This window comes from Humulus lupulus, chromosome 1, assembly GCF_963169125.1.
Source record: "Humulus lupulus chromosome 1, drHumLupu1.1, whole genome shotgun sequence".
NCBI classification, from domain to species: domain Eukaryota; kingdom Viridiplantae; phylum Streptophyta; class Magnoliopsida; order Rosales; family Cannabaceae; genus Humulus; species Humulus lupulus.
This window is the reverse complement of record NC_084793.1, coordinates 151,865,237-151,879,459: the sequence shown is the minus strand read 5'-3', so window position 1 is coordinate 151,879,459 and position 14,223 is coordinate 151,865,237. Positions and strand designations below refer to the sequence as shown.

General features: G+C 47.1%; 1 protein-coding gene across 5 annotated transcripts in view; it reads right to left on the bottom strand.

Moving 5' to 3' along the window:
- LOC133799155 (uncharacterized) overlaps positions 1 to 13,673 on the bottom strand; it is a 55,125-nt gene extending 41,452 nt beyond the window's left edge. For 3 of the 5 annotated variants that reach the window (XR_009876385.1, XR_009876391.1, XM_062237281.1), the window contains exon 1: positions 12,809 to 13,668. Coding sequence is in view for 3 of the 5 variants with exons in the window: in XM_062237281.1 (XP_062093265.1) it covers positions 12,809 to 13,429 (621 nt within the window). In the remaining 2 variants the exon portion in view is untranslated. Of the gene's footprint in view, positions 1 to 12,808 lie in introns of all 5 variants that reach the window. The other 2 variants (XM_062237279.1, XM_062237280.1) reach the window with 2 other exon arrangements.
- Between the last annotated feature and the right edge of the window lie 550 nt (positions 13,674 to 14,223).

Genomic DNA, 14,223 nt, shown 5'->3' with positions numbered 1-14,223 from the left:
GCCCCCCAAGTTCCTGCTCGTGGTATATGACGTCGCATATGAGACCACAGTAGGGGCTTTTAGACTTCCCTACAAACTCTTCGCATTCCACTCTTTATGCAGGCGCCTGATACGTGGAACATCGTGGGTGGTGACGGTACGTCTTACGAGAACCGCATTTAATGGCCTAGCCTATGCCCAGCCGTCGTTTCGTATTTTGAGTGGAGGGCCTCGGATCCCTCATCAGGGCCATCCAAGAGCCTTCTACACGTGATCCTTCACGCATATAAAACGGGGGTGGCCACCCTACGCACGGGCCACCCTTCCATTCGAAATTTTCCAAAGCTCTTTTCCTCTTTCCTCTCCATATTCCCGAAGAACGAAACCCTCGACTCTGTTGCTGCCATTTTCATCGTTCAAGAAGCTTAGGCGTACGGATTTCTCCGAAGCTTTGGAAGCTACTACATCGACGAAGCTCCTACCAACGCAACACTCTCGTCTACCTCCCAGCCATACACTGTAAGTTTCCTGACCCTGTGTGCTTTGAAAACATGCTACTGTAGCTTAGGTAAAAAAAAAATTACTGTAGCCGCATGCAAGGGTTTTCTGGGTTTTGTGGATATGGAGGGTGACAGCCTTTTTAGGTTAGGGTATATTTGTTGTAGGAAATCGCTTTAGAATATGGGTTTCAGGATGCCTTTCCTGGGAAAATTTCTGGGTAGGAGTTTTGGGAATTTTTGGGTGCAAAACCGGGTAGCTTAGGGAACACGCCTCACAAGCGGTTTTGCAATTTTCTGCCTACTGAAATTTTCCCCCCAAGGAAAATTCTATTCTGAACCTCCTGACACACGAATTTCGAGTAATCGGGGATCTGTTGGGAGTATGAGCGCGTGTTCACTGAACCGCGTGGCTCCACTCTCCACGGGCTGGGCTTACCTCAGCTCGTGCAAGTAATAATTGCTTCTTCCTCCTGCTTGGGTCTCCTTTTCTAAAGTGTTTTCTTTTGTTCGTTAGGCGACCAGATGGCTCCAAAAAAGAATCTCCCCCAGAAGAACGTTGGAAGCTCGGCCTCCCAGCAGGAGAAAGGAAAGGCGGTGATGCCTAGCTCCCCGATCCCCCGTTTCGGGCCGGCAGTGGAGAAGGAGGTCGAGGTGGTCCCTGACGCATTCTTTGAGGCGGAGAGAATCGTCTCAAAGATAACCGATCAGACGAAGATTAACAAACTCTTCCTCACTCACAACATCGCGCTGGGGAAAGCCTCCGTTATTGCCCGACCTGCCTCGGATGGCGAGCGGAGCTGCGCGCCGCTCGACGAATCGTTCGCGGCCTGGAGCGGTGAACACTTTAAGGTAGGGACCTTCCTTCCCCTGGATCAGTAATTTGCTGATTTCCTGAACTACGTGGGGTTGGCCCCATTTCAGCTCCCCCCCAACTCCTACCGTCTGCTGGCAGGGTTGAGGTACTTGTTCCAGAAGCAAGAGTGGGAGGTCCCCACTCCTGCGGATATTTTATATTTCTTTTGCCTCAAAGCCAACCCGGACCAGCGGGGGCGAGGCGACGGGTTTTACTATTTAACCCGTTTTCCCAACACGGTGGCGGTCATCGAGCTGCCCAGCCACCCCAATGATTTCAAGGACCAGTTCTTCATGTCAACTGGGTTCCATAACTGCGAGCACCACTACTTCAATCTTCCTCGTAAGTGCTCTCTGACCCTAGCTCGTGTGTTTAAATATCACTTTAGCTCCTCTTGCACCCCTTTCTGACTTAAACTCATTACGCAGCCATCTTCGCGAGGACAGAGAAATCTGTGACCCTCGGGGCACAGTATGAAACAGTGGCGGGCTTGCCCCCCAGTGAGAAGGATTATTGCGTACTCGTGACGGACGAGACGATGGTGGCTTGCAAATTGATTTTTCCGAATCAAACCCTGAACCTAAAGAGGCCCCGGGGGCCGCCTCCAGCTCGGGACACCAGACCTATCAACGTGGAGGAGGTCGCGGAAGATGAAGATGAGGAGGACGAGGGTGACGAAGTTCCGCTCATGAGGAGCAGGAAGAGGACTTTGGAGGTCGCCCAGAGGACGGGCGAGGAGAGGATCCAATCCGGAGCAGCCGCGGGTCCTTCTGGCCAAGGTAACCCTTACTTGTTTAGGAGTCTAGATAGGGCCGCTGCAGACCCCCGGCTGGCTAGGTTCAATCCTAGGCAGCTCGTCCATCGTCACAGGAGCAATCCAGACCTGAACACGCTCCTGCTCCATTGTGTCGACCGGCTCGTGCTGGACCACCAGGAGAGCCGGCCTAGTGGTACCGTAGTAGTAGATAACACCTTATCCTTTAGGTCGATCATTTTCCAGGAGTATGGGACAAACCTACGCACATGGTCATCACTCCAGAGGGGTATCTATGCTCCGGGGCTAAGGCAGTACGTAGGAGAATCTAGCCCCGAATCGGACCCGGAGCCAGAACCTGCGCCAGTTCGGGAAATAATCGTCTTAGGTTCTTCCAGCTCGGGGGGTAGGGCTCCCTTAGTATTCGTATATTTTTTAGCTTTAACCTTTTGTCTTTATCTCTGTATGATTGTTAACTTTTAATAACCATGTTTTTTGTTTGACAGAAGAGATGTCTCAGCCCGAGGGGAGCTTGCGAGGCGCAGTCTTCGGGGGAAACCCCTCTGCTGGGCCAAGACTGAAAAGGCTCCGGGGGTCCAGGAGCACCGCTGGGACCTCCACCAAGTCCCCGGCAAAGGAGAAGGAAAAAACCCCGTCAGCCTAGGACGCGGGAGCGATTCTTCCTGCTGCCGGAGCAGGCCAAATGCCTCCACCACCTCAGTGAACTCCAACCGTCACCCAGGACGCAGGGACGGAGCTCGGGGCTCCGGCTGCGGTGGCCACCGATGTGCGCATTCCAGTCAACCCTCAGAACCTGGAGAAGATCCCCGAGGCCTTCCGGGGAACGGTGTACGAATCGGCGAACTACGCCGTTGACCATATCTATAAGTTCACCGAGAAGGAGCTCCGGGCTATTAAGACAATGAGCCCGGTTGACGTAATGGAGTCTTCAATGGGCATGACTCTAACGGTAAGCTGCCCCCTCCTGTTTTCTTTGTCTTAGGATTTTGCCATTACACTTTGCCCTACTTTTCCTCTAAGGAAATTTATCTTTCATTTCCCGCAGGGTGTCGTCGCTCTTCACCGGAGCATCGCCAGGGCCAAAACTCAGCTCGAGGATATGAGGACCGAGCACCAGGCCATCCTTCAGGAGGCCAAGGTGACTAAAGATGCCTTGACGACCTCGAAGGCCGAGTTGGAGAAGACCCGGTTGAAGGTCCAAGAGCTCGAGACCTCCCTTGCCACCTCACGGAAAGACCTCGAGGCTGCGAAGACTGAGCTCCAGGTCGCCCTGGAGGCCGAACGGGCCACATCGGAGCAGTCCCTGCAAGATCTGTTCTATCACTGCTGGGCTTTCAACCCGGAGGCTGACTTTTCCTTCATGTCACCGAGCCTTTGGGCGAGCTTGCTGGTGAAGTTTCAAGCTCGCCTTGAGAAAGAGGCGCCGCCTTCGGAAACTGGGGAAGCCTCTGGCGCGGCGGAGCAGGGTGAAACAGCGACCTCCAAAGGGCCAACTGACGGAGCCTAGGGCGCTTTTTCTCTTTTTTCCTTTGAATATTTTTAAGTTTTTTGTATGTAACCTTTGCATGAGGTGTTTTCACCTCGAGACAATTTTCCTTGACGCCTTTAACCTACGTTTTTTTTTATGCTTTTGGCTACAATATATATATATATCTTTTTGATAAACTTAGTCTGTGTTAACCGTTATCTATGTTTCGAGCTCTTTAAAAAGAACAACGATAAATAGACTTACATCAACCTCTAAGTTTTATGACCCGGTTAAAACCAGGAACTTATTTAGAAAACTTAGTTCGTGTTAACTTTTATCCATATCTCAAGCTCTTTAAGAAGAACAACGAGAAATAGATTTAAATCAACTTCTAAGTTTTATGACCCGGTTAAAACCAGGAACTTATTTAGAAAAATTAGTTCGTGTTAACTTTTATCCATATCTCAAGCTCTTTAAGAAGAACAACGAGAAATAGATTTAAATCAACTTCTAAGTTTTATGATCCGGTTAAAACCAGGAACTTATTTAGAAAACTTAGTTCGTGTTAACTTTTATCCATATCTCAAGCTCTTTAAGAAGAACAACGAGAAATAGATTTAAATCAACCTCTAAGTTTTATGACCCGGTTAAAACCAGGAACTTATTTAGAAAACTTAGTTCGTGTTAACTTTTATCCATATCTCAAGCTCTTTAAGAAGAACAACGAGAAATAGATTTAAATCAACTTCTAAGTTTTATGACCCGGTTAAAACCAAGATAGGACTTAGTTAGCGTTAACCCTTATCCATATCTCAAGCTCTTTAAGAAGAGCAACGATCCATAGACAAGGATCAACATCTAAGTCGTTAAGGAGACCTGGTTATATCCAGGTACCATATGCCCCCCAAGTAACTGGGAAAGGGTCTTTCGTGGTTACTTTAAGATTACACTTGCAAATATGCGTAAAAAGCTGATTTTTATTAATACATAGAAAGTGGCTTTCCAGGCCTTACAAGTGGATCATTGATAATATTTCTTTAAGTGGATGGCGTTCCAAGTCCGTGGGACGGCCCCTCCATCAAGTCGAGCTAACTTATAAGTTCCCCCCCTGATGACTTCGATGACCTGGTAGGGTCCTTCCCAGTTTGGTCCCAAGACTCCATCTTTGGGATCTTTCCCGGCCAGGAAGACTCTCCTTAGGACCAAGTCGCCAACGCTAAAGGCGCGTTTTCTGACTTTGGTGTTAAAGTAGCGAGTGATCTTCTGCTGATAATGGGCGAGCTGGAGTTGCGAATCCTCTCGCCTTTCATCAACTAGGTCTAGGGAATGGCATAGGAGCTCATGGTTCCGACCTTTGTCGTAGGACTGGACTCTATGCGACAGAACCTTAACCTCCACGGGGAGGACTGCTTCACTCCCGAAGGTTAGGGAGAAAGGAGTATGACCCATAGGAGTCCGATGCGAGGTCCGGTATGCCCATAGGACCTGGGGGAGCTGTTCCGGCCAGAATCCCTTTGCTTCATCTAATCTTTTCTTGAGGCTCGCCTTTAGAGTCTTGTTGACAGCCTCGACCTGGCCGTTCGCCTGAGGATAGGCCACGGAGGAGAAGCTTTTCACAATTCCGTGCCTTTCACAAAACTCAGTGAACAGGTCGCTGTCGAACTGAGTGCCGTTATTGGAGGCGATCTTCTTGGGCAGGCCGAATCGACAGATGATGCTTTTAATCACGAAGTCAAGCACCTTTTTAGACGTGATCGTTGCCAATGGCTCTGCCTTGGCCCACTTAGTGAAGTAGTCGATGGCGACCACGGCGTAACGGACCCCGCCCTTTCCAGTGGGCAGGGCGCCTACTAAGTCTATTCCCCAAACGGAAAACGACCAAGGGGCCAAGATCATTTTTAGCTCGACTGGAGGAGCTCGGGTAACCGCAGCGAATCGCTGGCACTTGTCGCAGCTCTTCACGTAAGAAATCGAGTCTTTGGACAAATTCGGCCAATAAGAACCTTGCCTGAGAACCTTTAAGGCCAAGCTTTGCCCTCCAGTGTGGTCTCCGCAGAATCCTTCGTGAATTTCCTGCAGGATGGCCTTCGCTTCACTTGGAAGAACGCACCGGAGGAGAGGTAAGGAGTGCCCACGTCGGTACAACACTCCATCGACTATCGTATATCTCGGAGCTTGATATAGGACTCACCACGCGTCGTTACGTCCCTCAGGAAGCTTGCCCTCGACGAGATATTCAAGAATGGGGGTCATCCAGGTTGGCCTGGCGTCGATCATCTCGATCTCTGCCCGATATCCTTCTATACTTGGTTTTTCCAAGAATTCTATTGGCACCAACCCCAGGGTCTCTGTCTCTCCCGAGGTGGCGAGCTTGGCAAGAGCATCTACATTGGTGTTCTGTTCTCGAGGTATCTGTTCGATCGATCCTCGCTCAAACGCGGACAGCTCGGCTTTTACCTTTGCCAGATAGGCGGCCATCTTGGGTCCCCGTGCCTGATATTCGCCCAGGACCTGGTTCACCACGAGCTGGGAGTCACTGAAGCACTGGACGGAGCTCGCCTTTAACTCCCTGGCTATCCTAAGGCCGGCCAGCAAAGTTTCGTATTCCGCCTCGTTGTTGGAGGCCTTGAACCCGAACCTTAGCGCCGCGTGGAACCTATGTCCCTCGGGGGATATGAGAATGATTCCGGCCCCGGAGCCGTTTTCGTTGGATGAACCATCTACAAAGATCTTCCACAACGATTGGGGCGAGGTGAGCTGAGATGAGTCCTCCGCTGGATTCTCCTGGAATCCCGTGCATTCTGCCACAAAGTCGGCCAAGGCCTGACTCTTTATGGCAGTTTGTGGAGTATAGAAAATCTCGAACTGACTGAGTTCGACCGCCCACTTTAACAAACGTCTCGATGCTTCAGGCTTTTCAAAACCTGCCTTAGAGGTTGATCGGTCATGACGTGTATCGAGTGAGATTGGAAGTACGGCCTGAGCTTTCGTGAGGCCGTGATTAGGCAGAACGCCAATTTTTCCATCAGTGGGTATCGTGATTCTGCCCCGAGGAGTCTCTTGCTGATGTAATAGACTGGCTTCTGAACTTGGTCCTCTTCTTGTACTAGTACGGCGCTAGCCGCGTCCTCAGTGACGGCCAGGTAGAGGAAAAGAGGTTCTCCTGCCTTGGGCTTGGATAGCACGGGCGGTTCAGCCAGATGTGCCTTCAGGTCAAGGAATGCGCTTTCGCATTCTACTGTCCATTCAAACTTCTTATTTCCTCGGAGCAGGTTGTAGAAGGGCAAACACTTATCGGTTGACTTGGAAATAAACCGGTTCAGTGCGACCACTCTCCCTGTTAAGCCCTGGACATCTTTCCGCGACCTAGGCGAAGGAAGCTCAAGCAGTGACCTGATCTTGTCGGGGTTTGCTTCGATTCCTCGGGTATTGACTATGAACCCCAGGAATTTCCCGGATGCGACACCAAAAGTGCATTTCTGGGGATTGAGCTTCATGTCATATTCTCGTAGTATTTTAAAACATTCTTCCAGGTCGGAAACATGGTTGTCGACAGTCTTTGACTTGACAAGCATGTCATCAACATACACTTCCATGTTTTTTCCGATCTGGTCCGCAAACATTCTGTTTACTAGCCTTTGGTAGGTAGCTCCGGCGTTCTTCAGACCGAATGGCATGACCTTGTAGCAATAGACATTAGTCGGGGTCATGAAGCTGGTGTGTTCCTGGTCCGCCGGATTCATCGCGATCTAATTGTAGCCTGAGTACGCGTCCATAAAGGACATGAGCTCGTGTCCCGCCGTGGCATCCACCAGCTGATCGATCCTTGGCAATGGAAAACAATCCTTGGGGCAGGCTTTATTCATATCGGAGAAGTCAATGCAGGTCCGCCATTTCCCGTTGGGCTTTGGAACTAGCACGGGGTTGGCAACCCAAATTGGAAATTTGGCTTCACGGATAAAGCCACATTTTTTGAGTCGGGTCACTTCTTCTTCTAGGGCTTCAGCTCGGGTTGTTCCTAAACGTCTTTGCTTCTGAGACTTGGCAGGAACGCTTTTGTCCAGATGGAGCGTGTGCATGATGACGCTCGGGCTAATTCCCACCATAACCTCGTGGGACCAGGCAAATACATCTAAGTTAGCCCGCAGAAACGTAATTAGCTCCGTCTTCCTCTTGCTACAGAGGTTTTTCCCGAGCTTGACCATCCGTGATGGATTTTGTTTATCAATGTTTACTTCTTCGAGCTCCTCAATGGCCTGGAGCTCGGATCTGTCTTCGCCTATTCGGGGTCGATATCCTCACTTAAGACGACTTTTTCCTCCTCGGCGCTTTGAGGTTTTTCAATCTCAGGGTCCGCCAGGGGTCCCTGAGATTCCTCTTCACTCTGAATGGCCATAGCCAGCTGCCCGGGTTTGGACTTTCCCTTCATGGAAATGCTGTAGCATTCCCTGGCAGCGAGCTGATCGCCCTGGATCGTGCAGATTCCCATCGAGGTGGGGAACTTCATGGCGAGGTGTCGGATGGAAGTGATGGCCTCGAAGGCTATGAGCGTGGGTCGGCCCAAAATGGCATTGTAAGCAGCGAAGCAGTCTATGACCACGAATTTGAGTAGTTTGGATACTGTTCGAGATTCTTCTCCTAGGGTGATCACCAGCTCGATCATCCCTATCGCTGCTGATCCTTCTCCCGAAAAACCATACAGCATCATGGAGGTTGCCTTTAGATCGGCGACAGTCAGACCCATCTTCTCTAAAGTGGATCGGAATAAAAGGTTCACCGAACTCCCGTTGTCTATTAGCACCCTTCTCACTCTCCGGTTGGCGAGCTGGACTGCTACAACCAAGGGATCATTGTGAGGGAACTGGACATGGCCTGCATCTTCCTCCGTGAAAATGATCGGTTGTCTTTCCAATCGCTGCTGTTTTGACTGACGCTGCTCCGGGACGAACTCCACTCTGTTATGAGCCTTTAGTTCATTCACGTATCTCTTCTGGGCACCTCTGCCTGTGCCAGCCGTGTGCGGACCTCCAGAGATGGTGGATATCTCTCCTCCGACCACGGGAGGAGGGACGTCCTGATCTATCCAAGACCCGGGCTGACTGGCTGGGGCTTCTGGAGCAGTTCAGCTCGCTGGGACCTGGTTACGCGAGTATTGAGCCAAGGGGCCTGCTCGGATGAGAGTCTCTATCTCATCTTTGAGATGCATGCAATCGTCGGTATTGTGGCCGATGTCGTTATGAAAACGGCAGAATTTGGAAGTGTCTCTCTTCCCCTTGTGGTGTTTCAATGGCTCCGGCCTCTTCTAGGGGACCCGAGTAGAGTTGGCCAGGAAGATACTTTCCTTGGACTGGGTGAGTTCGGTATATGTCGCGAACACGGGCTTAAACTTGTCTACAGACTTATTCTTCTTTTGGCCATGTTGATTGTTTTCGCCATTGCCCTTTCTCTTGCCTCCACTGGGCTGGTTGCTCTGTGCGACGTTCGGGGTTGTTGCCGCAACCTCCGCCCCTACCCCTGCAGGCTGATCGGGAACCTGGCTGGTTCCCGCAGCTGAGGCCTTGGCTTCTTCCAAGTTTATCCACTCTTGGGCCCTGTTAAGGAATTCGTTGACCGAGCTGACTCCCTTCCTCTGTATATCCTTCCATAGGTCTCCTCCGACAAGGATTCCGGTTCTCATGGCCATGAGCTTGGAGCTATCATCTGCGTCCTTGGCTCGAGCAGCGACATTCGCGAATCTGCTCAAGTAGGCTTTCAGCGTCTCACCGGGCTGCTGTCTCACGTTAGCTAGGGAGTCGGCCTGGACTCGGGCGGCCTAGGATGCGCGGAACGCCCTTTTGAAGTCAGCTGAGAAAGTCTTCCAGGAGCTGATTGACTGTCTTTTACTCTGCTTGAACCACTGCCTGGCAGGTCCGGTCAGTGTGGAGGGGAAGATTAAGCATCGCAGCTCCGGGCCAATGTTATGGCCCATCATTAGGGTGTTGAACATCCCCAAATGGTCCGACGGGTCTCCGTCCCCGTTGAACTTTGACAAGTGAGGCATACGAAAACCAGATGGGTATGTCGTCGCTGCTATGTTGGGGGCGAAGAGTTCCATCTCGTCTCCCGAATCATATTCGTCTTTTTCCTTTTCTGATAGGAGCTTCCTCATTAGTTCTTCCATCTGAGTCAGACGCTCGAGGGTTTGGTCCTGTGATCCTTGGTTATTCCGGGGCTGCTCGACAGCCCCGGATCCATTGTACATATTAGGTGGGTTATTGCCCCTCCTATCTTGAGATAGGTTATTTGGGACATTCCCTCCGTTACGTACTTCGGACCGGCCCCCCCCCCCCCGAGCGAGCCTGACTACCATCTCTAGCTCGATCCTCTCTATGAGAGTTGAGGTGATCCCGAAGGTCGCCTCCCTGGGTGGTCTGGTGACTTTGTGCCGAACTTAATCGCTGACGCAGGTCTCCTCCAGAGAGATCACTCCTGCGATTTCCGGTCCAATGGCTCCTGTTGGATAGGCTAGGAGTCCGCCTTTGACGGTGACGATCTGAGCTTTCCCCTGGTGCCCTGCTACGCCGGGAAGGTCCAGCAGACGGTGGGTTTCTCCTACTACTGCCATAGGCTGGGATGTCCCGGACTGGCCTAGGAGGAGACGGATATCTGATCGGAGATGGAGGATGCTTGACTGGAGAGGCGATCCTAGTTCCGTCTGGACGGATCAAGTTTGGTGGGGGCCTTTCGGCCCTGCCAACTTGCTGGTCCCGCGCCGAGCGATCTGGACGAGGCGCAGGAAGGTCTTCGGGGACGGGCTGACGTCGTGGGCCCTCCCCAGATCTTCTTCAGGAATTTCCTCGAGCTCCTTTGGGCGTCCTCGAGGATGGCTGAGAGCTAGGAGTTGATGTCCTAACCGAACGGCTGTATTGTTGTTGTTTGGTCCCAGGCATTTCCCCGAAGTTTGCCTCTCGATGGTGCGATGAAGGGGTGGAGTTGGCTGCTGGAAGTCTATTCGAACGGCTATGCCTGGACCGATTACCCCGGCGAGGCTTAGGAGCCTCACCTTGCCTCTCTCCAACATTAACGTTGGTTGTGAGAGGGGGTAGTCGGGCTAGGATATTCTGGATTTGCTAACTAGCTGTTGCTAACTGGCTCCTCAGCTGAGCGTTCTCCATCTCCACCGCAGTATAATAACACGGGTTCGGATTAGGTGGCCGGGGCGCCGAACTACCAGTATCGTCTTGGCCCGCCGGCTGCTTTCCTGGCCGCTGCTGTACTTCAGGAATTTGTTCATCAGGGATGACGGTATGATGAGCCTCCTGCCCATCATGTTGTTCTGTCTCGTTGCCATGCCTGGATCGAGTAGTCACCATAGTTGGATGTTTGCAGCAGCACTAATCGAACTTGCTCTCAATGAAAGCACCAAACTGTTGATGCGGTTCTTCGCCAACAGATAATTAAGAGAATGAGAGAAAAGGATTAGTGCTAAACGTGAATCGAAATAGATGTATGATCTTAGGGGACGAGCGAGGTGACTCAAGACACGGTTTTTAAGTGGTTCAAAGGTTAAAATCCTTCTACTCCACTAGTCAATATTATTGATCTATACTCAGTATTTGGTTACAAAGTATTTCTTATAAGGGATTTTTTTTTCAACCCTTATCAACTCCCAGGGTCTCCATATTTATAGGAGAAGGCACCTGGAAGTTGGTAAGGAGGTCATCCCGTGACCTTCTTATTTGTCCTATCAACTCTGTGACATTCATGATTAATTCCTAAACCTGACACATAAGTGTGGTCAAATCGATAGGTAAGGAGATAATGGGCCGTACGGCCCAACCCAACCGTGGGTGTCTGAACACCCACGTTCCTGCTGCGTGTCCGAGAAGTCAGGGAGATATCGGACACGTGATGTCAGATATATGCATGTTTATCTTGCGTGTGTTGACTTTACAAGGGGTCATAGCCTCCATATCTAGCTCGTACCATGAGCTGGGCATTTGACCCGACCTTCGGCCTTCCGATTCCTTGCTCCAGTCCTGGCGAGTCTTGGCGAGTCCTTGAGGATTCCTCGAGCTAAGGGGGGTACGACCTCAAGACAGGAGCTCCGGTCTGGGGGATGTTTATGGACTAACCATAATTAGTCCGAAACTCGGCCTGCTAATCAGCCCGTGGGAAAATCAGGGCGTACAGATATATATTATTATAGTAATGATATATATTATAATATTTAAATTTATATTAATATAATTATTAAATATTTTGTTTTGTATTAAATATTATTATAATAATATTTTATAATATATGAATTTATATCAATATGAAAATTAGGATTATGTATTATATAATATTATAATAATATTTTATAACAATTGAATTTATATTAATATAATTATTAAATATTTAGTTTTTTATTATATATTATTATAATAATGATATTTCATAATATTTAAACTTATATTAATATAATTATTAAATTACTAGTTTTGAATTATATATTATTATAATTATAACATTTTATAAGATTTAAATTTATATTAATATAATTACTAAATTAATGGTTTTAAATGTATATCCCATTAAATATTTGGTTAAAGTTAACAAATAAAACTATGAAATACATTTTTCTTTTTATATATAAGAGATATCTAAACAATAGTTAAATTTTATAACTAAAAAATAGATTTTTAGAATAGTCGGAATTCAATAGTTTTGATAGTTTATGATAATTTTAATAATTATATTATAAATTCATTAAAAACAATTAAAGATAAAATAATTAGTAATTTGTTGAAAAAAAATTCAGTAAATGAATCTCAAAAAATTATGTTATTATTATTATTTAAATTTTGTAGAATATAATTTGTCTTATAATTTTATATTTTCTAAAAAATAAAATTTATATTTTTTATACCAAAGAATTTTTAAGTTTGTTTTATTTATTGTTTCAATAATTATGAATTATATATATATGTATTTTTTAAAACTTTGAAGTTATGTTTTATTTTTATCAACAAATTTTGCGAAGTTTTAATATTATATATGTATCTTAACTCAAACAAAAAATAAATAAAATAAAGGTTGGAGATTATTACTACAAAACTCTAGTGTTTATCCAAAAAAAATTAATGAATGAAAACTTGAAAAAAATTAATAAATGCAAGGAGACAACTAAATATTAGAAGTACCAAAATTTTAAAATAACAGATTAAATTAGGAATTGTTATTATAAGCGGGTTTATAATTATTCATACCTCCAAACATTGTTGGTAGAACCAATTGGGAAAACTGGGAAGCTTGTAGGTACCTGCATGGAACATGTCTTTCACACCCTGAGCGGTTTCGGGAAGCAGAAAATCCGGCCAGCTATCGAACCCGATCCGGTGAAGCGACTCCGAACTAATGGACTCCGTTAAGGCCATAACGGAACAAGTAACGACCATGGAGTGGACCAAGGTTGGGTACAGCTGAGCCATCTTAAACCCAACCATGCCACCGTAGCTGAGCCCGACCAAGGTGCACTTCTGCACTCCAAGCTTGGTAAGGCCCTTGGCGACGCAATCTGCCTGGAACGACGGAGACCGGTCAGGTCTGTCAGTGATCGAGTCACCGAAGAAGAGGAAGTCCGGCACATAAACTGCGTACTTGTTGGCCAGTGATAGAACTTGGAATTGCCATGTCAATATTCCGTTGGCAGCGAAGCCGTGAAGAAAGACCACGGCGGGTTTCTTAGGAATATTCTTGTCTGTCGTTTTGGAAGGTACCCAGAAGTTCATCACCGTTCCTGGCTCGATTTCAACTTTTTCGGACTTCATACCGGCTATCTTCAAAGCTACACTTAATAATGCATTGTGTATTGTGAAAATGTTCACCATCTTTCTCTCCCTCGCTCGGTACGTATACAAGTCTGTCTGGTTTTGGTTAGTGAAGAAGAAGATGAAATATAAAGCCAATATAAATGAGTTTTTATATATTAATCTACACGTATTGGGGTAGTTGGGACTAAGTGGATTTGATCTATGATACTTCAAATTATACAAGGAGCAGGTGGTGGTCTATTATGACCCGTCATCTTGGGTCCAAATTCCTGTTGTGGGATTTGGTGAGAAACGTAAAGAAGAAAGAAAAGAAAATTGGTCAGCCAGTCTTACTCGGCCAAAATATTGAAAATACCAAGGTTATAGCAAATAAAAATATAAATAGTTATTTCAATATGGGATTACATGCATGCACGTTTTGTTATGTTATTGGAAAGATCCAAATTTTTGGAGTACTAAAACTTTCATTAAAAGAAGAGTTGGTGGAGGTAGGCATTTCTAATTTCTGTCAAAATCATATCTAATAATTGATTTATAGAGTCAACTAATGCGCAATTAAGGGTGACTTTAATTGCAAAACCCACAAACTTTAAATAAAATTTGTATACACTCAAAACAAAATAAATTAGATTTCATTGTAAACGGTAGCTCCATGAATTAACCCTATTTACACTACAAAAAATGTTGTTTTTACTGAGAACACTATAACGAGACACTACTAGAAAAAATGTTTTTTAGGACTAGCATTGCTAGTCTTAAAAAGCGAGTCCTCTATTTGAGAGCCTTAAAAACTGAGGCTTTTTTACGAGTCCTATAAAATCTGGTTTGAGTGCCTTTAATTAAGTTGCGAG